The 25,388-nt window shown below is 39.6% G+C and overlaps 1 protein-coding gene across 3 annotated transcripts in view; it reads left to right on the top strand.

The window, feature by feature from the left end:
* Positions 1-17,415, top strand: part of syt13 (synaptotagmin XIII) — a 33,589-nt gene extending 16,174 nt beyond the window's left edge. Inside the window, exons 3-6 of one of the 3 annotated variants that reach the window (XM_056233824.1) lie at positions 346-483; positions 7,006-7,322; positions 14,517-14,640; positions 16,620-17,415. In XM_056233824.1, the coding sequence (XP_056089799.1) occupies positions 346-483; positions 7,006-7,322; positions 14,517-14,640; positions 16,620-16,924 (884 nt within the window). In that variant the 3' untranslated portion in view covers positions 16,925-17,415. Of the gene's footprint in view, positions 1-345; positions 484-7,005; positions 7,323-14,513; positions 14,641-16,619 lie in introns of all 3 variants that reach the window. The other 2 variants (XM_056233823.1, XM_056233825.1) reach the window with 2 other exon arrangements.
* The last annotated feature ends 7,973 nt before the right edge of the window (positions 17,416-25,388 follow it).

Below are 25,388 nucleotides of genomic sequence, written 5' to 3'. Positions count from 1 at the left end.
TTAACAACATGTTTGCTGTTGTTCTGAATGTTGTGCTGCATGTGCCTTTTATGGATTTTCATTTTTGGTCACACTATTCCCATTTACATTGTCTATTTTTGATCTACCAATGAAAAACAGTTCCAGGCATGTCTTCAAGCTTCTAACAAATGAATCATAAACAACTCGATGATATTAATTGAATCAGATAAGTAAATGATTCCATGACTCTCTTTAGAAAAGCAGTCACTTGCAAATAATTACTAGCTTATCAAGGTGGAATACAAAGGATTTAACTCCTAAAATAGTCTTTATTTACTCAGAACTGAAACTACACTCCCATTTATTTCCTTTACGTTACATCAGCTTCCGTAGATGAAACGCCCTGCACATCTGAGCAAACCGGTGCCATGACGACAAGTAGCTCCATCCTATATCCTAAACTGCACTTCTCCATTAGCCTGCACAAAAAGAGTGGAGAGCTACACATCAGCATTGTAGAAGGTAACAAACATGCATCTACTCTACTGTTTCTAAAAAGATAGTGGGGCACCTGTGGATCGCAGGTGAATCTCAGGATATTGTGTAGCATCCCTTTGGTGATGATAATTTATGATAACTTTGATCGTATGATAACTTTTGTCACCATACGATATCTTTGCGTGAAGAACAAATTAGTGTTGCTATTGACTGCAACTATTAAAAAGGATTGTTAATTGAAATAAAGCTAAAATAAAATAAAATAAACATATTAGATGAAAAACTTCAACTTAAAAAACCTAAAGGAACACATCCGACTTTTTGGGACTTTAGCTTATTCACCATATCCCCCAGAGTTAGATAAGTCCATACATACCTTTTTCATCTCCGTGCGTGCTGTAACTCTGTCTGACGCACCCATCGCTAGCCTAGCTTAGCACAAAGACTGGGTGTAAATGGCTCCAGCTAGCATACTAATCCCAATAAGTGACAAAATAACGCAAACATTTTCCTATTTACATGTTGTGATTTGTATAGTCACAGAGTGTACAAATAACAAGGTCATATGAGACACAGCCATCTTTTAACCGTATAAATATTGAGAACTATATTCTCAGAAGGCGAAGCACTGCTACTTGGGCGGAGTGATTACCGCAGCACCTGAGACGCACCGTGGTGAAGAGCAGAAAGTTCGTTCAGAGTTGGAGTAATAGAGTCAGCAATTACTAGATAGTAAAAGCATAGTTTACAATCATGGGTGTTCGCTGTATTGTAAAGAGCTGCGACAATAAACAGGGGAGACCAGGTAATACCTAGCCTGGATGCCAGCCCAAACCCCGCCCACAACATTTTTTGGTCGGGAAGTTCGGTCTGGACTCGATCCATTGAGGAGTAATTATGATCGGTTCAGAATTAGTCGGGCCAATCAAATTGCCAGGGCGGGCTTTATACGATGATGGACAGATGATCTGCTACGTAATCATCGCGTTATCAAAGAGCGCTTGGGTTGAACTGGTTTCCCTCAAAGATGACTGCAGCTGGAGAATTGAGATGTATAGATTCCACTATCGCGTCTGTTGTAAAAGAAATTGACAGCGCATTCATTTTAAAAGACGAACAGAGAACTGCAATCAAGGTATTTGTCGATCGGAAAGATGTGTTTGCCGTCCTTACTACGGGATTCGGCAAAAGTTTATTTTATCAGCTGGCTCCGATGGTCGCTAAGAAGATGGGACGCAATGAAAACCCTGTGGTCGTTGTGGTTTCTCGTTTGGTCCAGGGTTTCCGCGGGGTTGTAAAAGGTAGTAAATTAAATTATGCCAAATTAAGGCCAGTAAAAAGTAGTAAACGTCATCTGACGAGGTAGTAAATTTTCGAACCCCCATCCAACTAGGCCTATGAGTTTCAATTTGTGTTAAGTGCAGGACTTTGTTCTAAAATTCGCGTGGATTTATTTATATGTTGCGAGTAAGACCTGAGCGATATCATGTGACGTGGTGTTTGTTCGTTCGTGCGCGCTGAAACAAATTGGGTACCCGGCTGGTCTGGCTTGCTGCCCAACCTGTTCGCGAGTTCGCTTCTATTTCAGTCATCAGTCGGCCGCCAAAGCCATATTTGATCGGTGAGTAGCCTAATGTAGACGACTGACTGCTGCGCTTGTGACAGGGTGCATGTTAACTGAAAGAAGGAACAGAGAGAGAGCCCCGGCTGCGCGCGCGCACTCAATTCACTCTTGCTCTCTCTCATTCGCTCATATTAATCAAAATCAATTGACACGATGGTAAAAGGTCGGAAGACCGAAGTTTCTCGTGGCGCAATTGGAAATTTATTTCCCGCTGTGTGTGAATTGTGATAAAAAAAAATGTTGCCTTATCTTCTCTGAAAAGCGTTCCCCACATTCAGCTGACATAACCACACTTTCAATAAACGGAAAAATCTATCCTAAAAAAAACTATTTGTTGACAAATTTTGTGCGATGTCCTAACTGATGGGATAACCTAACCACATAATTCGTACACGTCCGCTAATGACGCGTCACTTTAATGAATGGTTAACAGCTTAACACAACTGATCTGTCCTCACGGGACTTCTGAATCGGTAACACAATATGGTTCTATTTATTAAAATCTAGTTAACTACATTAGTTAACATGAACTATTAATAAACTGCACGTCTACATCATTAATTAATCTTTCTTAATGTCAATTTCACCATATAGCCTACATTATTGAAATCAAAAGTTGTATTTGTTAACATTAGTTAATGCACTGTGAAGTAACATGAACAAACAATTCATGTATGTTGTAAACTACGTAGTTTTTTCAGGTTATTTATATTATAATGTGTAGAAACATTGCCAAAAAAATAATTTAGTTTAGACTGAAGTGAGGTGAAACCAGAAAAAAAAGTGCAAAGCAAGTTATCATCTAGCAGCAATTTTTTTAAATTTAATTACAACAACAAAAAATGTATCTGGCAGCTGATTCTATTAAATTTTACAGTAGGCTATATGGTAGAAAATTAGACTTAAATAAACTTTTTAGTGCTTCGTTTTTATTCTACTTTTTGAAATTGATATGATTATACCAAAACAATTATCAGGTCCAGCAAAGAAGAAAGCTATGAAATCAAGTGGTAAAATCAAAGCTTAAAAAACAAAACAAAAAAAAACAAACAGGGCAAGAAAGGATAAGTGTCTGTCGGCCACCACCGAAGACATGGCTGTTAAGTGTCATTTGTTTTTAAGTGCCATGGTTATTATTCACCTTATTAGGGCTAAGGGTTAACGTAATGGTTAGGATAACTCAAGGGCTAGGTTAAAGGGGTCATATAATGCCATTTTTGTACAAGTTAATATGAATCTTTAGGGTCTAAATGAAAACTTTGTAATATACAAAGGTCACCCCGGGGGTCACCCCGCCCCTCTGTGTATGTACACAGTTTTTAATAACACAATAACCATAACGCGTTGTTCATTATAAACGTGGGATTATGAATTATATTGAGAACATTGTAACGTTACATAGAATACATGTTTTGTTGGTAGTAAAAAATATTGTGGAGGTAGTAAAAAAGGTATTAAAAGGTAGTAAATTCATCTCTATGATTCCTGCATGTACCCTGTGGTCGCACTCATGGAGGACCAAGTAAAAGAAGCAACACTCATTATTTTACTTCTTCTTCCAGCGTGTGTGCAGTTGAGTTCTGTTGACAACTTTGCCTAGCTCATAAAAAACAAACACTTACTGCGTTGCTCTGATTGGTTGTAGGTCTATCCAATTGAGTGCAGAGGTTTTTTTTTCCTGGTTCGGTTAAGACACGCCTCATAATCAAAGCCCTATGGAGCAGTATCAGACTCTCATTCTGACTAGAATATGAGTATGACGAAGTCAGGCTAGATAATACCATGATGTTTCATAGAATTCCAACCAAAAACGCATCCTGATTAATAAATATCACAGAACACGAATAAAGAATTATTATTACAGGAATCGATGTATTTTAAATGCAATTTATTACAGCTGAACCAAATGTATTCAACAGCATACAGTAATGTTAGATAATTGCATTACAATAGGCTAGAATAAGGGGAAAGTAATAGCACAACTTGCACAAGGGCAAGGCAAATGGTTTTTGCACAATGAACCCACAGACAGTAGCCTACCCGCACTGGACAAGGTCACTGTTTCTCCAAAAAAAAAAAAAAAAAATCATTAGCAAGGTGAAGGCTACAGTCCCGAGTTTACCTCTTGCTCCGCTCATTTGTTAGAGCGCGTTCGTGACAAAACAATACAATACTAACATTAGGGCCTGCTCACATATCGCGTCTTTTGTGCGCTCAAGTTCGCGTTATTTCAAATGTAGGCGCGCGGTATGCGCGCTCATAATGGAAGCGACGCGCTCGTTTTTTCCAAGCGCGTCCGCGCCGCATCGAGATAAAAACATCTCAACTTTTCAGGCAGGCCCGGTTCTATGGGGGTGCTTGAGGGAGCTAAGCACCCTCAAACAAAAGTGAAAGCACCCTCAGATTACATTTTTAATAGCACACATGTAAACGAGATTTTGCCGACAATAGAAACACAGACGAATTTCACACTCATACATATAATACACAAAATAAATCCATTAACACGATTTTTCAAATCAGAAATTATTTCATTATGGTTTCATGCTTTAATGCATTTGATTGGTTGTGTCCTTTCACGATCGTGATACTCATAGGTGAAGCTGTCTCTTTAATTGCCCACTTTGCTTGCGTGTGTGCGTCCCGCTCAGGAATTCGTTAGCTAACTTTCTGAGACGGGGCTTAGGTAGCCTAAAAATATTAATTGTACATAGGCTACTCGATAATGCCAGATCGCATATCGTTTAACATAACAGCAATTACAATATCGTCGTAGACAGTATCGCTCGCCCTATTTTGAGGTTCTATTTTCAGACTGATGACGACTGGGAGCCATTTCCTATGTTTATGTAAGCACCCTCACTATTTTCAGAAGCACCCTCAGTGATTTGGTTCTAGAACCGGGCCTGTTTTCAGGGATACATGGAGACCGGGAACAAATTGAGCGTCAGCGTCAGTTCTGGCAGGCCAGGTAGTCAAGACGCTGCTAATGCTTTTTGCTAACAACATTGTCCCATCAGCTGAGCTGCTCCAGCTGAGCTGCATTAACTCCCCTCGCTGCTCAATGGCCAAAGCTCAACAAGGCGCCCCATTTAAAGCTCATTCAGTTTGCTCATACATGCTTGCTGCTCGCTTCTGCTGCCCGCCACCTCCCCAGCTCCTCCTATGCATAACGTGGCATTTGCATGTTGCTGCTCTGTTCACAGGGGGATATTTTAGCTCTCACAGTCCTAAACTGTGTGAGCGTTCCCTAATGCTGCTGCTGCTGTCCTCTGACTCTCTGCTATTTCATGGTGCTCATGAAAGGTCAGAGGACTCCCTGAACAGAGCCATACCGCCAAATTTCAATTTGGATTTATAATTTAAAATTATAAATTTCTAATTTAAAATTCTTAAATTATTTTTGTCTGTGTGTTCTTGACTTAATGGACCTGACAGAACTGCAATAGTAGTGACCACCCTATTCATATAATAGTGTCACTAACGTTACATTAGATCTGGCTAATGGGACTGTTACAGTAGGCTAGTCATCTAAAACATAACGGAACATTTACCGCTGCCGCAGGTTCTCCACTTTGTCCTGTCTGTGCTATAGATGGGATGGCCGTATCCTTCAGCACACGTTTCATGGTCCGTGTGGCAAATTCCATTTTTTCAAAATAGTCATCCTCAGTGAAATGTACTAAGCAAACACGATGGTCCTTGATGATCTCTTCAGGTGTGTTTGGATCTTATCGTTATATCTACAGCAAGTAACCAAGCCATTGATTCATTCATCAGGTCAGCGTTTTTGGTTGTAATTCTATGAAACATCATGGTATTATACCTGGTCCCCCCTGTTTATTGTCGCAGCTCTTTACAATACAGCGAACACCCATGATTGTAAACTATGCTTTTACTATCTAGTAATTGCTGACTCTATTACTCCAACTCTGAACGAACTCTCTGCTCTTCACCACGGTGCGTCTCAGGTGCTGCGGTAATCACTCCGCCCAAGTAGCAGTGCTTCGCCTTCTGAGAATATAGTTCTCAATATTTATACGGTTAAAAGATGGCTGTGTCTCATATGACCTTGTTATTTGTACACTCTGTGACTATACAAATCACAACATGTAAATAGGAAAATGTTTGCGTTATTTTGTCACTTATTGGGATTAGTATGCTAGCTGGAGCCATTTACACCCAGTCTTTGTGCTAAGCTAGGCTAGCGATGGGTGCGTCAGACAGAGTTACAGCACGCACGGAGATGAAAAAGGTATGTATGGACTTATCTAACTCTGGGGGATATGGTGAATAAGCTAAAGTCCCCAAAAGTCGGAGTGTTCCTTTAAGTTAAACTTTAAATTGATCTTAAAAAATAAAGTTTTTGAAGTTGAAGTAGGCCTACTAAAATGACAAAACTAAACATCAAATACACAACATGAGCAGATATCTGTAAAAAGCAGGCTTTGGTGTTGTAATTGTAGTCCTCTGATGGCTCAGACAGGTGTGTTGTGTTTTTAGTGTCACTGTACAGCTTTTTTGGTCTGCTTTTGAGGCTGGACCACAGGGAGGATTTGATATTCAAAACTCTCTGTGATTAAACCAATGTTTGAGAGAAATAAAAGCCTCTTTCAGGCAGCTTAAAGCCTCTTAATCACATAATTACCATTTCAATAGTTGCAGCCATGATTGATATGCATCATTATCTGTAATGAGAGTAAATCTGCTTTAAACTCAAAACCTCTATTCTGAACATCCAAAGAGGAAAGAGAGAGATAATCAGTCATGCTGGTTGAGATGTAGAAAGGAATGAAAAGTGAGGAGTTATATGAAAAAGAGATATGCTTGGTGCCGCTGAGGTTTGGAGCAGCTTCATGTGGCTCAATTTGTCATCCTGTTCCTTGTTATAATATGACTCATATTCTCCTTTTTTTCCGCAGCGGAGAATATATCAGTGAATGCAGGATGTGAGGGATATATATCAGGGTGTGTGAGTGTCTCTGAAGAGCAGAAGCACGCGCAGACAGCAGTCCACAAGCTAGCAGCCCATGTGCAGTGGGAAGAGGAGCTGGTGTTCGCCCTCCCTGTGGAGGGCACAGAAGACACGGATGCCCTAGATGGAGAAGTGGCCCTCTCCCTTCACTGCTGTGATCGATTCTCCCATAATTCTACTCTGGGCACGATGCGCTTTAAGCTGGCTGATGTAAGCATGATGTTGGACGCTGACTGCTGGGTTGACTTACAGCCACCCAAACAGGTGAGGAACATTGCTTACAAATGTCCACAAGTGAAATATTAATGAGGACCTATTATGCTTTTTTTTTTAAACATTTTCAACTATGTGTAATGTTGCTGTTTGAGCATGAAAAAGGTCTGCAAAGTAACAAAGAACAAAGTCCACTCCAAAGGGATTGGTTATTCTCTATATCAGTAAGCACTGTTTCTGAACTCCCTGAAACACCTCGATTGTAGTTTTCTTCCAGGAATTTACGTCACAATATTCCTCATTTAAATATTTCCTGCCCAAGGCATATGCAAAAAAAAGGGGCGAAGCCTGATTTTGCATTAATAGCGTGTTGAAACTCACAGTTATGGTAAGGGCCGTGGTATTTCCAAAACATGCAGGAAGTAGTTGACCAATCAGAGTACATTAAGCTTTTCGGAAGGAGGGGTTTCACAGAGACCGGAGGCTGTAATGAAATTGCATATTTCCTTACTATATAGTAGGTGAAAAACGTTTAGGTTACTAATGTAACCAGTGACTTTGTGAGAGCAGTTTGCCAAAAGGGCACGTGGAAGCTTGCCAGCATCTGCGTCTCCAACACTCGTAACACAGTTCAGTGGCTATGGCGCTTTCCATGTCAGTCCGACGTAACGTCATGGGGTCGCCACAGCGCCATAGCCACGACCCCATGACGTTACGTCGGACTGACATGGAAAGCGCCATAGCCACTGAACTGTGTTACGAGTGTTGGAGACGTAGATGCTGGCAAGCTGCCGCGGGCCCTTTTGGCAAACTGCTCTCACAAGTACTGGGCCTGTGGTCAAACGCCTCTGCCGCGTCTGACTGCCGAAGGATGCTGGAGGAATTTGATTCAGGTTTCGCCGAGTGGGTAAGAGCAAGTATCTGAAGAGCAAGTAGGCGCTCGCCTCCCCCTGCTTGAGGGAATGGTGCCGCAAGCGAGACACCGAGCCAGTCTTCCAGTACATTACCTGTTTGTACCCAATACATGCGAGGAGACTGGCTCCACCCGGATATTGTAGAATCTCGGAAATGTGTTGGGTGTCTCCCAGCTCGCAGCTCTGCAGATGTCTGCCAGAGAGGCACCGTGCGCCAACGCCCAGGAGGAGGCAACACCCTGAGTGGACTAGTACGCCAAGGTGATGGCATCCACTATCCAGTGGGCCAACCTCTTTTTCGAGACAGCCTTTCCCTTCTGCTGACCTCCAAAGCAGACAAAGAGCTGCTCTGAGCTTCTGAAGCTCTGCGTGCGGTCCACGTAAACACGCAGTGCGTGAACAGGATACAGCAGTGTGAGGGCTGCATATGCCTCCTCCAGGGCAAGCGCTCGCAAGTTCACCACCTGGTCCCAAAAAGGAGTGGTGGAACTTTGGGCCCGAACTCCAGGCACGATTCGCTGAACAAAAATGCACAACTAACAAGACCCGCTCCTCGTCCTCCTTGACCTTTCACAGCGTCTGTGCAAGAATGCTCACTGGGGGAAATGCATATTTGCGTAGGCCCCAGGGCCAGCTGTGAGCCAGTGCATCAGTGCAGAGGGTCCCCTCGGTCAGGGAATAGAACAACTGGCAGTGGGACGTGTCCAGGGCGGCAAACAGATCTACCTGTGCTGTCCCGAAGCGCCTCCAAATCAGCTGGACCATCTGGGGATGGAGTCTCGGGAACGTGAGCTGTCGTGAGAGCATGTCGGCCGCACGATTCAGCTTGCCCAGAATAAAAATGGCATGCAGAACCCCGGCTCAGAACTACCCTTGTCCATTGAGCGCTTTGCCCTGCAGGATGGCCATTGCATGTAAGGTGGATACGGTCTATCCAGCGGCACTGTGAGGCTTAGCAGCCAGAGCTGCCATCATCTCACAGGCGCTGGACGGGAGCCACTCAGATTCATTTTGCATTTTTTGTTTTTTGAATATTCAAGCATGAACAACTATTCTAGTAGACCCCAAAAACAAAATCAAGATTTTGTAAAAGAGCATAATATGGCCATTGCACATTTAGCACTTTGAAATTCTGCTTCATGATACAGTCAATACAAACTTTGTCAGCTGGTCATTATCACAAAATAAACCTCATCAGTGTGAGTCATTATTTAATTAGAGTGGCAAATGAGAGGCAGAATTTGTAATATACTGTATATATATATATATATATTAAATAACATTTTATCGGTATGTATTTAAAATGTTTAATGTGTATTCATTGAAATTGAAGCTTAAGGACATTTTGATAAATTAAATTAATTTTAATTAAACACAAGTGGTTAGGCTTATAAGCACTGGAAACTATTTATGTATGTGCCGTGGTGTTACCACTATTTCCACCAAGAGAGGCACAGACAAATTAGTACAAATCCAGCCGTTTGTAAAATGGAGTCTGCCATCATGATAGTTTAAAGTCCCTGTAAAGGCAATTCTAAAAAAAAAAATTCTAAACCCATTATAAATGTTAGAAATGTATTGATTAAACATATTACAAAGACTGTGAACTGTGAAATACTGAATTGTGGAGTTAGACCGTTAAACAGTTTTTCACCATTGCTATTTTCCGGATTTTTTGGGCGGGGCTAAAACAGGGCTCGATGACGCACTGGAGCCCCTGAGCTCCTGGACACGCCCCTACTTGATGAAGCACTGAGGCCACTGAGGCTGGTCCCTCCCCTAACAATAGAGCACATTCGCATCAGTTTGGCGCTCAATCGCGAGTTACTGTCAGTACTATTAGTTAGTACTACAGCCTACAGTTTGCTAGCTAGCTATGCCTTCGACACGGAAATGCGTAGGCTACTACCTGGATGCGATCATGTACAAAATAGATCGGTGTCTTTATTTAAATTTCCTAAAAACGATCACATCAAGAAGAGCTGGATTAATTTTGTGAAGAGCCAACCTTGATGGAGAGCTGAGGATCACCGCCAACACCCGCCTCTGTAGTGATTATTTTACACGGGATAGTTTTATAAACTGTCGTCTGAGACAACTGGGATTCACTGATAATCCGCTGTTACTGGTGAATAGGGCCGAACCGACTATCTCCCGCCTCGGCCTTCATCCTCCCGTCCCGAAAGCAGTATCAGCTATAATATCACCGTCGGCAGCTTTCCCGCTAGTGGGCGTGGTTTCAGCGCAGCCAGCGGACACGCCCCCAGCGTTTGAGAGCAGAGAGAGCTGCTCATATTTTCAAGATTTTGATAGCTTATTTTATGTACTTGCCGGCTTTTTTTATCATTCAAATTTGGCTGGGTGGCTAATAACACATTTTTCTGTGGTGTGACAAACTCAGAACACATACTTAATTTTGACTTTACAGGGACTTTAAAGAACATGGGACATTTTGGAAATAAGACTTTTTTTTTTATCAAAATATAGATTAAAATATGTCAAATCCGGAAGTTACCAAAGCAAACATAATACAAATATTTTTTGATTTATTGGTATTTAAAGTTTATTTCAACTGTTGCAAAGTAGACACCTGTAACGTAGTGCGTTAGTGTAGTACTCCCTTTAGTGATAAATGAGAGTAAGAGAGACAAAACTGTGTTTTATTCCAGTGGTCCTCTCTGTGTTGTTTCTTTATTTAATCATAGTTTTCAATACCATGAACTCTCAATAGATAAGTAAACAAATATACACACTATCAAACAACAACTATAATAATAATTCATAGATGCCACCTACGTCACTACCAATAGAACGCCGCCATATTTACGACCGATCGCCCGGTATGGCCGCCCAAACTGCCTATTTGAATAAGAGAGAGAGACAGAGATACCTTGAGAATTTTAATTTTAGGCTCCGATCCTTATTTGTTACCCCCAGTTTTCTTTTGCCCATTATTATCTGCCCCAGACTTGCCCTCCATGATATATATATATATATTGTGCATAACCCCTCCCCATACAGTGGAGATCGCTTGAAGGCTGTCAAAAGTACCGATGCATATCAATATGCTGTAGCTGGATGGGTAAAAGACGTAAAAGTGCGGCGCTGGCCACCAAGGATTTATATTTAATCATGGGAAATGTAGGTATTATAAAAAAAAATTAAAATGTATGATTTTGGTGGTATTTTGCTCTGAATAGCGAGTTGTTAGCTAGGTAAGTGACTAACAGCTGGTAGCTTGCCCGCTGTTAGCCACGGCTCACGGCTAGCTGTCATTAATCTGGATTAGGCCTCTTGCCATAGTCAATAAATCAATTAATCACACGGAAAAAAAAAATGTGCGCGATAATTTCCATTTGCATGCTTGTTTGTTTTCCTCGTCTCTCTCTACCAAAGAGACTGGATGACAACTCTGTTTAAGACATAACCGACATATTTTACGTGAATACTCTCCAAAACAGACATTTAAACATAATGTTGTGTGTATTTGTCCATTCAGACACGAAACAGAGCTCAATTCATTACTCGCGCGCTGTATAGGGGTCTATGGCCGCACGCGTCGTGTGTGTGCGCACAGAAAGATGAGACATGATGATACAATATGAGACATGCAGCGATGATCTCTTCGAATGACCGCTAACCACTTCTTTCTTCTATCCTTTTCTTTTGTTATATAATAAAATACCAGTTCGGGGTTCCTCTTTCGGCTGTTTTTGCAGCCAACTGCAGAACATATTGCAGGCATTACTGAGACCGTCGGTCGTAAAGATGGCGGCGCAAAGCTGCAGTGACGTCATGTGACCCGAACGAATACAATAATGTTAGTTCAGACTCTCTCACAGTTGTTTCACACAGATGGTACACTAACAGACTTTTCTATTATAACTATACCAAAATCATTCATGAAACAAACACCCAATTGAACTAATATAGTAGACGCATCTGAATAACTGTTGTTTTCTTAAATTTGATCATTTTTACTAACCTTTAGTGATAAATGAGAGTAAGAGAGACAAAACTGTGTTTTATTCCAGAGGACCTCTGTGTTGTTTGAATGAGGATGCCACAGTCGTCATGGCAACACTCAACTCCCAACTGTCACTCAGAATTTAGAAAATGCAACTGGACTGTTCAGTGCAAACTCATATAATTAAAGTAATTTAAATAAAAAATATGTATATACTGTAAATAAATTGAAATAGACATATATAAATACAAAATAAAATATATACAAATACTTAAATATTTCGAGACCCAAATATTCTGGGTGGTCACATTAGAAATAGCAATGAGGCTGGATCCAGACGCAGTGTGGCTTCATTAACAAACTTAGACAGGAACAGGATTCAAAGACTCAGAAACCGGATTCAAGGATACAGAAATCACCAAGGTTAACATCTATCGTACATTCAACAACTCACAAAGACAGGGCAGGAACACAGGGCTTAAATAATGATGGACAAACGAGCTAACAAGATAACAAGGGGGCGTCGGGAATAACGAGAAACACCTGGGAGAACTAAAAGACAGGTCAGGGAACCACTGAACATGAAAAGACAAGACAAGACACAAAACCCATATCATGACAACACCACTTTGTAAGAATGACCCAAATATGTGCCCGCTAAATCCCATTTGACCGACCAGAATAGAGTATTTCAGAGGGCTATGGAATAAATTGGAATTTAAACATAAATAATTAAATCACATTAGTGTGGACAATGACTATGAATGTACATAATTATAACTAATTTATATTTATTGGACTTTAAACATACGTTCATCCTGACTGAGAACCTGTGTGCAAGTGTATGACTGTTAAAAATATATTTGTAGGCAGAGAGTTGAAAAAAGTCAGCCAGGCAATCATGCTGGAGTTCTGTGTTGGAATGTTACTGATGCAAGTGAAAACATATATAAACACTAAAAAATATACAGTACAGCAATAGAGGTAATTCTTTTGACACACTTTTCAATTGCCATGGTCACACACTGGGTGTGAGATGAAGATTTTATTATGGGATGCTTACTGTGTTTGTATTTCTACAAGTGCAAAGTGCACATATTGACAGTTTAGAAATAGCTCAGACATTTCTTTTGGACATCCACATACGTGCAGGTTACTGCACATAAGAGGTGGTAGGAGAATAGATCTGAGTTTATTTTAGGATACTGTACTCCCTCCATACCCTGGTTGCTTAAAATCAGTCTCGTGGGTCATAGATTTAAACACACACATAAACAAACACATCCATGCATTCCACCCCCACTGCTGTGCTATCTGTTGATGATGTCATAGACCTCCAGAGCAGGAGATCTTCATCTGCGTCATCACACCTCCCAGAGGAGATCTGCTTCTAACAGATACACACACACACACACACACAGACATGCCAGGAATTACTAACTACCATTGGACCGCAGAGAGGAAGAAAGGGAGAGAGACAGACAGAGAGAGAGACCGGTAGTATGCCTGAGCGGGCCTAGATGTATTTGTGTGTGTGTGTGTGTGTTTGTTTCCTTATACAGTATGTAATGTGTCAAGGATGAAGAGGATGACGCAGGTTGAACTGGGTAATGAGCACCACTCAGAATGTTTTTGTTCATATACGACAAGATGTTCACACTTTATTATTGTGTGTACTCTTATTTATCACATGATTCATGTTTGATTATTCAGGATATAGGGCTTTGGTTTATGATGCCTAAGATGCTAATATGACTATGAATAATGATTCCAGTACCCTAAAGCTTTCCATGTTGTTCGTTTGAATAATATTTATCAGTATTATTTGTCACTGTGTTCATCGCCACTGCACTGGAGTAATATCAAACCCAACGGTTTGATAAATCCAATCTTGTCAGACCTGAATCAAAAGCACCAGATTATATTTCAGTAAAATGTCATGTTCTGCTCATGCATCTGATTAAGTGGGGCTAACTGAAGGCAGGGGCAGATTTGAAAAAGGTCATGAGGGTTATGACATACCATAATTCAGAGTGTTTAATCGGAGGGCTTTGCTGACAAATTGACAATTTAAAATTACCACCTTTTGCCCTGAGAGAGGAACTGGTCACTTTCGGTCTGCTTCATAAATTACTAAAACATTTGCATGCAATTATTTTTTATGCAATCAAAAGTCAAGTTCATTAACCCTGCAAGAAGAAATTATGATTATGCAAATTCTAAAATCTCTTTTTATGTGAACACAGAGTTAAAAAGTAAAATTGCCTGACACAAAAATGAATTTTAACGTTAATTATTTTATTCAAAAACTTTGACCCAAGAAGCATTTCAAGATTTTCAACCCAAAGTTTTCTTTTTCAGCAGGAAGTGACATCATCAGCTGGAGAGCTACTGCTGTCGCTCAGTTATCTGCCAGCAGCCAATAGACTTGGGGTGGTAGTAATGAAGGCTAGAGGACTTCAGTCAGACAAAATGAAAGACAACATAGGTATTTACCACAAACATAATGTCACTCAAATCAATGTGAACAATAAAATTAATTCCACATCAACTATTAAGATGGAACTGAAAAAGAGATTTACCAGCTCAATAATAATCTACTTGGCAATATTTGGATTAATAATTTTGAATGTTTTTGAAAGAAGTCACCAAGGCTGCATTTATTTAAAGGGTCACTCCACCCATTTCAACATTAATCTTTATTGAAAGTGGGTTATATATGTAGTCGAAATGTAAAAGAAATTTTAAATTTGGTGCCCTCTTGACCGAGAAAAGACAGAAAATAACTTTGGGGCGCATTTGTATGTAAGACAACAACTCCCACAATGCACCATGTTGCACAGCTCCGCAAGCCACTCCCACTAATCCAGAACAGCGCAAACATCAGAGAAATCGCTCTTCCGTCTACAAGAAGGCTAGCTGCCAAATGAGTTTAAAATTCATTTCACAAAAAATGTCTAGTTAGTTGTGGCGAGCAGGACGAGGGCGAGGGACGTGAGAGGACGACGCGAGTGATAATGAATGGCACCTGTGCAGCGGTCTCATATCTCTCACGGAGGAGCGGAAGCACAAAAGGAACAGGCCTGATTTTATGTTTTGTTTCTGTTGTGTGTGGCCAGCTGGCTTATACTTTTGTTTTGTATTTGTTTATTTTACTATTAAAACGTTTAAATGTTCGCCGGTTCCAGCCTCCTTCTTCCCACAACAACGAACCCCGTTACATTGGCAAACTCATTAGTGAATTACTCGTTTGTATTTCTTTCTATATGGTGAATTATTGCATGATACCTGCATGTTCAGTCAGGCGAAACTAGGATGGTTCACATCACAACACAAACGTCCGTGTGGTCGTCTGATTCAGAGATTTCGTCCAGGAGAAACTGCCTTGTTGAAATTCTCTGCAGCAGACGGACTCTATCTGTGTCCGTAGCGCACAGCGAGAGCACAGGCACCAGCAGTCCGCCCAGCTCAAGCCAGCCCGGGCTCCTCGTCCGCGACAGGCAGCCGCCTCCTGTTCCACCATCAGCCTCAGCTGCTCTTCACTATATTGGGGCTCGTAAAGATAGCCACGAACAGCGGATTCGAGCAGCAGAATTTCAAAATCCTCTTCTTCCATATCATGTTTAGTTTCTTCCGTCATTGTCGTAACTTCCTATATCCACAGCGCTTGTTAGCTTAGCTTATAAACAAGATGGCTGATATTGCTTTCAGTATCTGCAAGTGAAGTCCCACCCACTGATCTGTGATAGCTCTGTTAGCGCATTAGGTCCAACCCCCTATGGGCGGGTTTGAAAGGGTGGGAATTTGTGCTTGTAGTCTATACAGAAATCCCCCCTTTTTACACTTCCTCCTACAATGACGTCAAATGACGATTTTTGCGTCATTGTAGGAGGAAGTGAAAAAGGTAAATAGTAGATTTCTCTCGTCTCAGGGGAAAATGAAAGAATGTTGCACGACCATTCAATAGTATGACTGGTTGTCTAACAATGGACCTCTTAATGCAAATGGGTGGAGTGACCCTTTAATCAAAAATACAATAAAATCAGTAATATTGTGAAACATTATTACAAATTAATAGAACAGTTTTATATTTGAATATATTTTAAAATGTAATTTATTCCACTTAAGGCTGCTGAAAACTTTGCCATCACAGGAAATTACATGGATTATAGTATATGGATAAATTGTATGGATAAAATATATCCATATAACAGTTCTTTTAAATAGTAATAATGTTTCACAATATAACTGATTTTACTGAATTTTTAATAAAAAATAAATGCAAAAACATTCAAAAAGCTTTATTATTCCAAACTTTTGACCGGTAGTGTGCATGTACACGCTTTAAATATATCCATCAATTTTCCAAACCACTTGTCCTAAATTAATACATACAGTACATGCACTATTAATGTCAATGTTTTAGGTGTAAAAAAGAGAGTATTGTACCTGTATGTTCTCTGATAGATCTATCAGTAAAGTTGACCTTGAAACATCAAAATGCCAAGCTGAAGAAGAAGCAGACGCGGCGAGTGAAGCACAAGATGAATCCGGTCTGGAATGAGATGATGATGTTGGAGCTGCCCAGTGAGCTACTGGCTAAATCCAGCGTGGATTTGGAAGTACTGAACCTGGCCAGTCCCGGGACCCTGCACCCCCTGGGCCGCTGCATGCTGGGGCTCCACACCTCCGGCACCGGTCTGCAGCACTGGAAACAGATGCTAGATAATCCACGGAAGCAAATTGCAATGTGGCATCCTCTATACACCTAAGAATGTTAATATTCTCCAAACCACCACCTATACGCAATGTCCTTGGGTTTTTACAATAGTACTCTATCCCTGTGCAAAAATATGTAGTTGTCCAATATACTAAATATTTAAGTATATTTAATGAATGAACCCAGCTGTTATCATTTCGTAATATGAAACTAACTTCTCTGCAGGTAAAGGCTAAACTACTTGTTACACAGTAGATTAGAGTATTTTAATGTAAGCAGTGCTGCATTTAACTTTGGTGTTGTTATTAATGTGTGTTTAAAATACTCAATGCTGTTTTAAACTGGTCTTAGTTGGAGCCATCCTGAAATTAGTCTAATGTGGTTGGAACACTTAGACAGCAAAACATTCAAACATATTTCATTTTTAAGATTAATATCAAACATTTTTGTTTTCCTGCTATTATGGATCCTCTTAGTCCCACTGCCACAGCTGGAATGATGGAGCCATGCTCACTAACTTTAGATTGTGGCTATATCTTTACAGTAGTAGTGACACACTAACTAAATAAATAAACAGGGTCTCAATACGGCAGCTTTACTCTTCTCAAGATGCACGCATACAGAAATAAATGTAAATGTATCACAGTCTTCTAATTATAATGTTTTTTTTTTAAATATATATATATATATAGCAGGAAATGTATACTACTATGACAATTACTCAGTTTGGAGACCTATAGGTATTTCACTTATCGGGCTACAGATCCTGGTGTTGTAAAATGTTGACATTTTGTCTCATTAAAGGGTTAGTTCACCCAAAAATGAAAATTCTGTCATCATTTACTCACCCTCATGTTGTTCCAAACCCAACCCGATCATACTAAATGCGTCTCTATAGCACGCAGTGTGTTTATCGTGTAATTTATACGCGAAAATGAGTTTTTACGTGCATAGGATACGCATGAGTTGGTTAGGGTAGGTTTAGTAGTGGTGTGGGGTGCGTGCGTGTGTATTATACGTTTGGGTAGAATTAGTGGTGTGGGGTGCGTGTGTATTACACGCAAATGAACTACGTATCAAATGCACGCGAAAACTGCGTATCATATCTACGTAAAAACTCATTTTCGCGTATAAATTGCACGATAATACACAATGCGTGCATATGGGTAACTAAACAGTTGATAGGCCCCATTGACTTCCATAGTATCGAGAAAAAAAAATATTATGGAAGTTAATGTTTGGTAACCCATATTCTTCAAAATATTTTCTATTGCCCTGTTTTATTCCAGAAATGTAATTGTGTTTTACCAGGAGTGCACATTCTACAGATGACATGCCTAACAACTGACGTTAATAACAGTAATATACTGGTCCACGCCAATTTGGGTCACAACTTTTTTTTTCTTCTCTCGGAATTGTTCCTGATGCATCCCTGGCAAACAAGCTATTTTATTTTAATAGCTTGATCCCTAACTGCCTGACTCACTAAATTCGGGGATCCCCTATCTGAGATGGAAGAGTCATGGAGCAGGTTTGCGGCGCACTGGACCTACAATCCAGGGACGTGCTCTGCTGGGGTTGTGCTACATCAACAATGCCCCGCGGGGCCCCCACAGAGCACGTTTCGCTTGCGCTGTCTGCTGCCGTTAACCGTAACTACGCTAGTGACTTCTTATACTCTCAGCATAATTTTTTAGCACTTACTTATACTTTAGTATAATTAATCCTCATTCTCCTCGTCGGACTGAAGCTCTTCCGCTCTCCTTCTCCAATCTCTTCCATTCAGACAGCCCTAACCAAATAATAAGATCTTACTACCTTGTTTGTTGATTAGCCAGGGATGTCACCAAAGAATAATTGCCCATGCACGCATCCTCCACCAAACTGTTTGGGGTAAAGAGTTAAAGACCCAGAACCAGATATGATGAACGAAGACCCTGAGTCAGAATTATAATAAATTAAAGAAAAGATTTCCTGAAGATAGTTTGCAGTTTCATCAGCAGAAGTCAGCTTCAAGACTCACACAGGAGTTCGTAGGCCGCCCCGCTTACAGTTACAAAGATCACAGCAATTCTACCATTCACCAAGGTCTAAACAACGTCCTTGCTTCAGGTTGCAGTTTCTGATTGGCTAAGAACACAAATAGTCTAAGTAATTTTTCTCCCATATACAAATAGAGTGAAGCATATCTCCATAGATTATGCAGCTGACACTCAGACCTTGACGTTTAGGCACGTCATGACTTTCCAGGTCGCAGATTTGGGTTGCTGGGCGCCAACATGTCGAAGAAAACAAGTCAGTCAATCTCCCATAATGCCAGTGGTTCCTTAACCTGTAACCAAGAAGACTAACACACACACCGACACACAGCTTTTCAAAGGTTGGATTTGGCCAGGCTCTAACTATAAACAGGAGAGTCCTCTCAAAACATCAAGATAATGCGTTCTTTCTCTCAAGGATAATGCTAGACTTTAGTCTAACTGGAAAGTAAGGCTTTAACAAAGAAATTGTCCCTTAAACTTTTGGCTTCAATGACCCCTATATGTTTTAACACTTTGAAGACCTTTCTCAAACACAAAACAAGTCCCTATTTGATTTCTGGAAGCCGGGCTAAATGAGCAAGCACTGTTACTGCATTCAGATATCAAATACAGACATTAGAGAATACATGAAAAGAACATTTCAGTAATCAGTTTCACACTGGTAACTTCTATAACAAAGTAAAATCTCACAAGCCTCTTAAACACAAATACTAACCACAACTGCTTCACTAACCAATGCATCCAAATGCCACTAAAACAAATTATATGCATCACATTTTAAGCTTCTTGGAAGGAATGCATATTTTGTGCTAAAACCAACACAGTAGTCATTCAACCACATGGCAAATCAAATCACTCAGCTGTATATGCAGCTGTAGCCATATGAAAGTTTTCAGCCATCTTTTTTTACGTCATCTTTTCGGTGCAATGGTTATCGGATTTACATAATTTATGTGCTCCATACTTTGGGATCACTGTTAATCATTGAAATCTGATCCATCTGTATGACTTACTGCATAACACTCTTGATTTCATACAGACAGAAATGTATTTCTATTTTTAACCCAAGATATGCTTGAAACAAATAACCTTATGTTGGAGTGAAATAAAAACTCTTTTCTCAAAATGTGCTATTTCTCATGTGTTTGCTTCAGAGATTTGATGGATCTATTAATAGATATGGTCAGGCATGATAGATGACACACAGAGGAGCAAGAGCAAGCAAGGAAGTGACAGATATCCAGGCCAACAGCACCTCCCACAAACCACACCAAATGAACACACACTGATGAATGTATCAGAGAGAGAGAGCGAGAGAGAGAAAGAAAGAATGGAAAACAAAATGGAGAGTGTGAAAACACAGGTGACAGCAGCAGCACTTGATAAGAGCATATTAAAGTCATCTTTCTTTTACCTTGCTTTTCTCCCGCTCATCCTAAAAATATAGTGTCATTAATGTGTTCTGTGTGGTTACTGGTGGACACGGCAGGGCACAGTACCCAGTCTTATTATGTCTGTATAATCAGAATGGACAGGTCCAGTGTCTGTCTGCTCGGCAGCCTTGAAAATGGCACAGGATACCAGCAGTAACTGCAATGCATCACTGATGAGCTTCTTGCATAATCCCACTGATAAAAAAAAGAAAAGAAAAAAAAACTCCCACCTGCTAGATATTGCCCTGCCAGAGCTAAAAATGATTGTGCTGGCTCGCTCTTCCTGGAGGAGCTGTGTGTGTGAGTGAATGAATATGTGAACACACTACACGTCACATAATAAATTACTTTAAGCTTGCTGTCACTAGCAAGCATGTTTAAACACAATATGAATGAGAAACAGAATGAAAAGAAATTGCCTTATTTCAGGCTAGTGAATTCATAAGTATGTTTTGCTACACAAACAACACATGGAATATAAATGGAGGGAAAAGATGCCCTAGAAAATATTCCTTTCAGATGCTGAGCGGAATGAGGCATGAGCATTGCTGTCAGACAAAATAGAGAGAAAAAGCTACTGCATGAAGCTACCTGCTTTATATCATCTCATCTGTCTCTTTCTCTCCTTTGTCTTTGTGTGGCATCAGCCGGAACAAACAGGGACAGAGAGGGAGAGGAGCAGAACATCCTGAACGCACACAAACACTCTTAAAGTCACCATTGCAATACTCATCTTTGTGACTCATGCTACTTGTTTTCTCCCCAATAGGCTAGGGAGAATTGCTTGAGTAGTGTACATTTACTGTAATTAAATAAAATGTGGAGTGTGTATATGAGGATGTATACTAGACAGGATCATTGACAGGCTGATTTACAGTGACAGAATGCATGTAAAGATGTGGCAGAGTGCAATTTTATGACAAAGCTTGCAAACTCTTCTGCTACACTCTCAAAAGTATCTGCCTTTTCTTCACAACAACAGTACATACTTTTTGGGCATGGTATAATCAGGCAAACTGGGATGAAGTAACAATGTAAAAAAAAACCACAAGGTTGTTTCAAGAGTGAAACAAGTGACTCCCTCCTCCAATTCACAGCCCTGTTGATATTCAGAACAAGATCTAGATATCTGTATAACCATCAGTTAAAATAATGTGAACAAACTTCCATAAAACATATTCATAAAGTAAAGAGAGGCTTCGTTAGTAAACAACAGTCATTAGACAAATGGAGAGAAGGATGCAGTTTTTGACCACTTGAAATCTCCCTCCATACACATCTCTCACAAGCATGTATGGACACAATCTTGATTCAAAATATGAGTGTAGCTCCATTCAGACAATTATGAAGTCAGGTCCCTTGAAAGCCCTATTTCTCTGTTTTTAATGTAAAAAAAAAGAAGCGGTGAAGTTATATGAGAAAGTGTTCTCTGTTGAACAAGCAATCTGCCCTCTGAGCCTCTCCTGGGTTAGACTGATCCATGTTGCCACGGTGATGTGAGAAGGCTGAGTGATCAAGATCCTTTCTGCATTCAATACGAGGGCTGGTTGGTAATTTACAGAGTGACTGGTTTTAGACCATCTCCTCATCCTCGACAATCGACTCATTACTAACAGACACAAGATGTGCAAGTCCTTGACTGACTGTAACAATTCGACAAACCCAAGGCTGGTTGATCAATTTTACCAGAGTTGTGAGATCAATAACTGGGACAAGGAGACAGAGATAAGAGGATAAGGGGAAAGTAACAGCTAATGAAGGAAGAAAAAACACAGAAACAAACTGATAGAATATCAATGCAGAGACAAACGCATAAACAAGTAGAGAACAAGCATTAGCTGCTTAAGATATGTACTGCGACTGAATGTGTCCTCTTCTACTCTGATGACTATTGTGGTCAAAATAAATGTAAAAAGCATTCTGAAATTCAAATTTACCATGTGCATTGTGCACACTCTTTACCTCATTGTGCATGATTCACTGGTGTATGTTATACCAAATAAACATCATTTGTCTTAGTATTTTTATTTTTTGAATTCAAATGTAATAGACTTTTTTGGCCTATGAAAACCTGTCATGCCCTTCCAAGTTCCCTCCAAACACCTGGTTCCATTCTGGTATGTAACAGTTCCTGATCAGTGCTGGGTAGTAACTGATTACATGTAATCTGGATTACGTAATCAGATTAAATTAAAAATGTAATTCTTGTAATTAGATTATATTACAATATTCGTAATCAGACTACAGTTACTTTTCTATTGATTACATGTTATTCGTATGCCAGTAATGCCAGTATTATTAACAACTCATTGATTCTACTTCTTTATGTTTTAAATTTTCCTTTCTATAAAAGTCTACTCCTTATATACACTACCGTTCAAAAGTTTGGGGTCGGTACGATTTTAAATACTTTTAAAAGAATTCTCTTCTGCTAACCATGGCTGCGCTTATTTGATTAAAAATACAACAAAAATCAGTTATAGTATTAAATATTATTCCAGTGTAAATCAGCTGTTTTCTGTGTGAATATATAGTAAAGTGTAATTTATTCCTGTGATCAAAGCTGGATTTTCAGCATCACCAGTGTCAGTGTCTTCAGTGTCAAATGATCCTTCACAAATCAGTATAATATGAGGATTTGATGCTCAAGAAACATTTATTATTATTATCAATGTTGAAACAGTTGTTGGTCTGTCAGTTGTACAGTTTTTTTTTTTTTTTTTTTTTTTTTTTTTAGGATTCTTTGATGAATAGGAAGTTCAAAAGAACAGCATTTGTTTGAAATAGAATCTTTTGTAACATTATAAATGTCTTTACTTATATGTCTGCAGAAAACTTAAAAAAAAAAAAAAAAAAAAAAAAAAGTCTTTACTGTCACTTTCGATCAAATTAAAGGAGCTGTATGTAAGAAATTTATTTCAATTAATCATAAAATGGCCCTGAAATGTCAATAGACATTAAGAAATCATGTACATTTCAAATACTTATATCACTGACAACAGTAGTCTGGCCAGGATATTGTCATTTAAAAAGTGCAGTTGCAGCCCTCAACTGATGTCGATGTTGTCATGTTGTGTTTTGGTCTGATGCTCCACCCTCCACCTATCTACCAATCACGAAGTCAGTAGTGTTGCGGCATCCGGGTTGCCAGCTCTGCTCTAGTTACCACAGCTGCAGCTCATCACGTTCCTGCTGGATCCTGCAGCCGATCTGGCAACCTCGAGTCAGGGAGGATGGGGAGGGGATACACCACTCTACAGCAATTTGACAGTGATTGCAGTACTAGTTTTGGCCACAATCTTACATACAGCTCCTTTAAGTATTGATTTCTTTCCTCCAAAAAATAAAAATAAAATTCTCACTGACCCCAAACTTTTGAACGGTAGTGTACGTTCAGAAGTCTTCCAGGTTTGTGGAACTGCACATACAGACCCGCCACTAGTCATGAGCCTATATCACTGAAAACTGAGACCCACAGCTTATGATCACTGGATTCACACAAATCATTTCACTTTTAACAAGTGTTTTTCTCAACATTGCATATCTAATCAGCTCCTGACGAACTCATTACATTTTATTTTAATTATTATCACTCAGTGAGTCCTATAACCATGTATTACTGTCTTTGGATTGCTTTTGTCTTTAAACACATTCAAATGTACAAATTCCCATCATTTCATATTTACATGCAATGCAGGGATTCTTTTTTTTTTTTAGCTAAACCCTCTTAAGCCCTTAAATTTTAAATTAATACATTAGGTCAATAATAAAAGTATGGCAATAATAATAACAAATAATAATAAAATAAAGTTCACAGTTCTCTGATGTCGGTTAATGGTCATATGACATGGTAAACAGTTTGTTAAAATCTTTTTGAGCATTTTTTTTGTTGCATTTTAAAATTATATGCAGCTTTATATACATTATGTATAATGTATATACATGCTTTTTTTATCCCTGTGTGCACCAAACCCATCTTAAGTGTTTGCTGCCAAAAAAGCTAATTTTTTGTTTCATTGGACCATAGAACCTGTCCCGTTTGAAGTTCCAGTGGTGTCAGTTACTTTTCAAACGTTCTATGGTCAGATTTTGATACACAGAGTTTGGTGCACACATGGATAAAAAAGTACCCCATGGGTAAAATGAAATACTCTGCTGTATCTTTAATGCTGTGGGCCTAATTTTCTGCCAGAGGTCCTGGAAATCTTGTTCAGATACATGGCATCATTGATTCGATCAAATACCAACAGATAAAAAATCTTCCAACAGGAGAGTGATCCAAAAACAAACATCAAAACAAAAATGTGTCACTGAGCACAAACCCAATTATCTGCAATGGCCGTCCCAGTCCCTGACCTGAACCCTATAAATGAGTGGGCTGAACTGAAGAGAAGAAGCACCAACATGGATCTGGGAATCTGAAGGATCTCCAAACTCATCAGGCATTATAGAAGAAGACTCAGAGCTATTATCTTGGAAAAAGGAGGTTGCGAAAAGTATTTAATAAAAGGGGGCAAATAATTGTTCCCAATGTGTTTTGGAGAAAAACATTTATTTCATAATGTGATCCCCCTCCCCTCCCTTTCAATTATTTTACTTCAATAAGAGGTTCGATTTTTTCATTTAAAAAAAAATAATATATCAAAAGGATAAACAATGCAGATGTATTTTTTACAGCCATCTTTGATCATATTTACCAAGGGGGCAAATAATTCTGACCAGCACTGTATCAGGAACAGTGCTGGGCAGATTACTTAAATTGTAGTCAGTTACTGATTTCAAATTACATGAAAAAATTGTAGTTAGTAATGTAATTGTCCATTCTAAATTAAACTGCAACATTTGTTTCATGTAGCATAACAAAAGGAAAATGTGGCCCTTAGGCACAAACTTGTTCATATTAGATTACTGTAACATATTTATTTTATTAGCCTACGGTCTCTCCATCCATTACAGATTCACATTCATGGCAAAGAAGGCCGGGTCACTTACATCATCTAAAGGTCTATTCAATGCACTTTCTTCAAAATGCATACATCAT

This window comes from Rhinichthys klamathensis, unplaced genomic scaffold (genome assembly GCF_029890125.1).
Source record: "Rhinichthys klamathensis goyatoka isolate OS25496 unplaced genomic scaffold, OSU_Roscu_1.1 h1tg000378l_1, whole genome shotgun sequence".
Taxonomy (NCBI): domain Eukaryota; kingdom Metazoa; phylum Chordata; class Actinopteri; order Cypriniformes; family Leuciscidae; genus Rhinichthys; species Rhinichthys klamathensis.
Note: the sequence above shows the minus strand (reverse complement) of the source record. Positions and strands in the feature narration are given on the sequence as shown.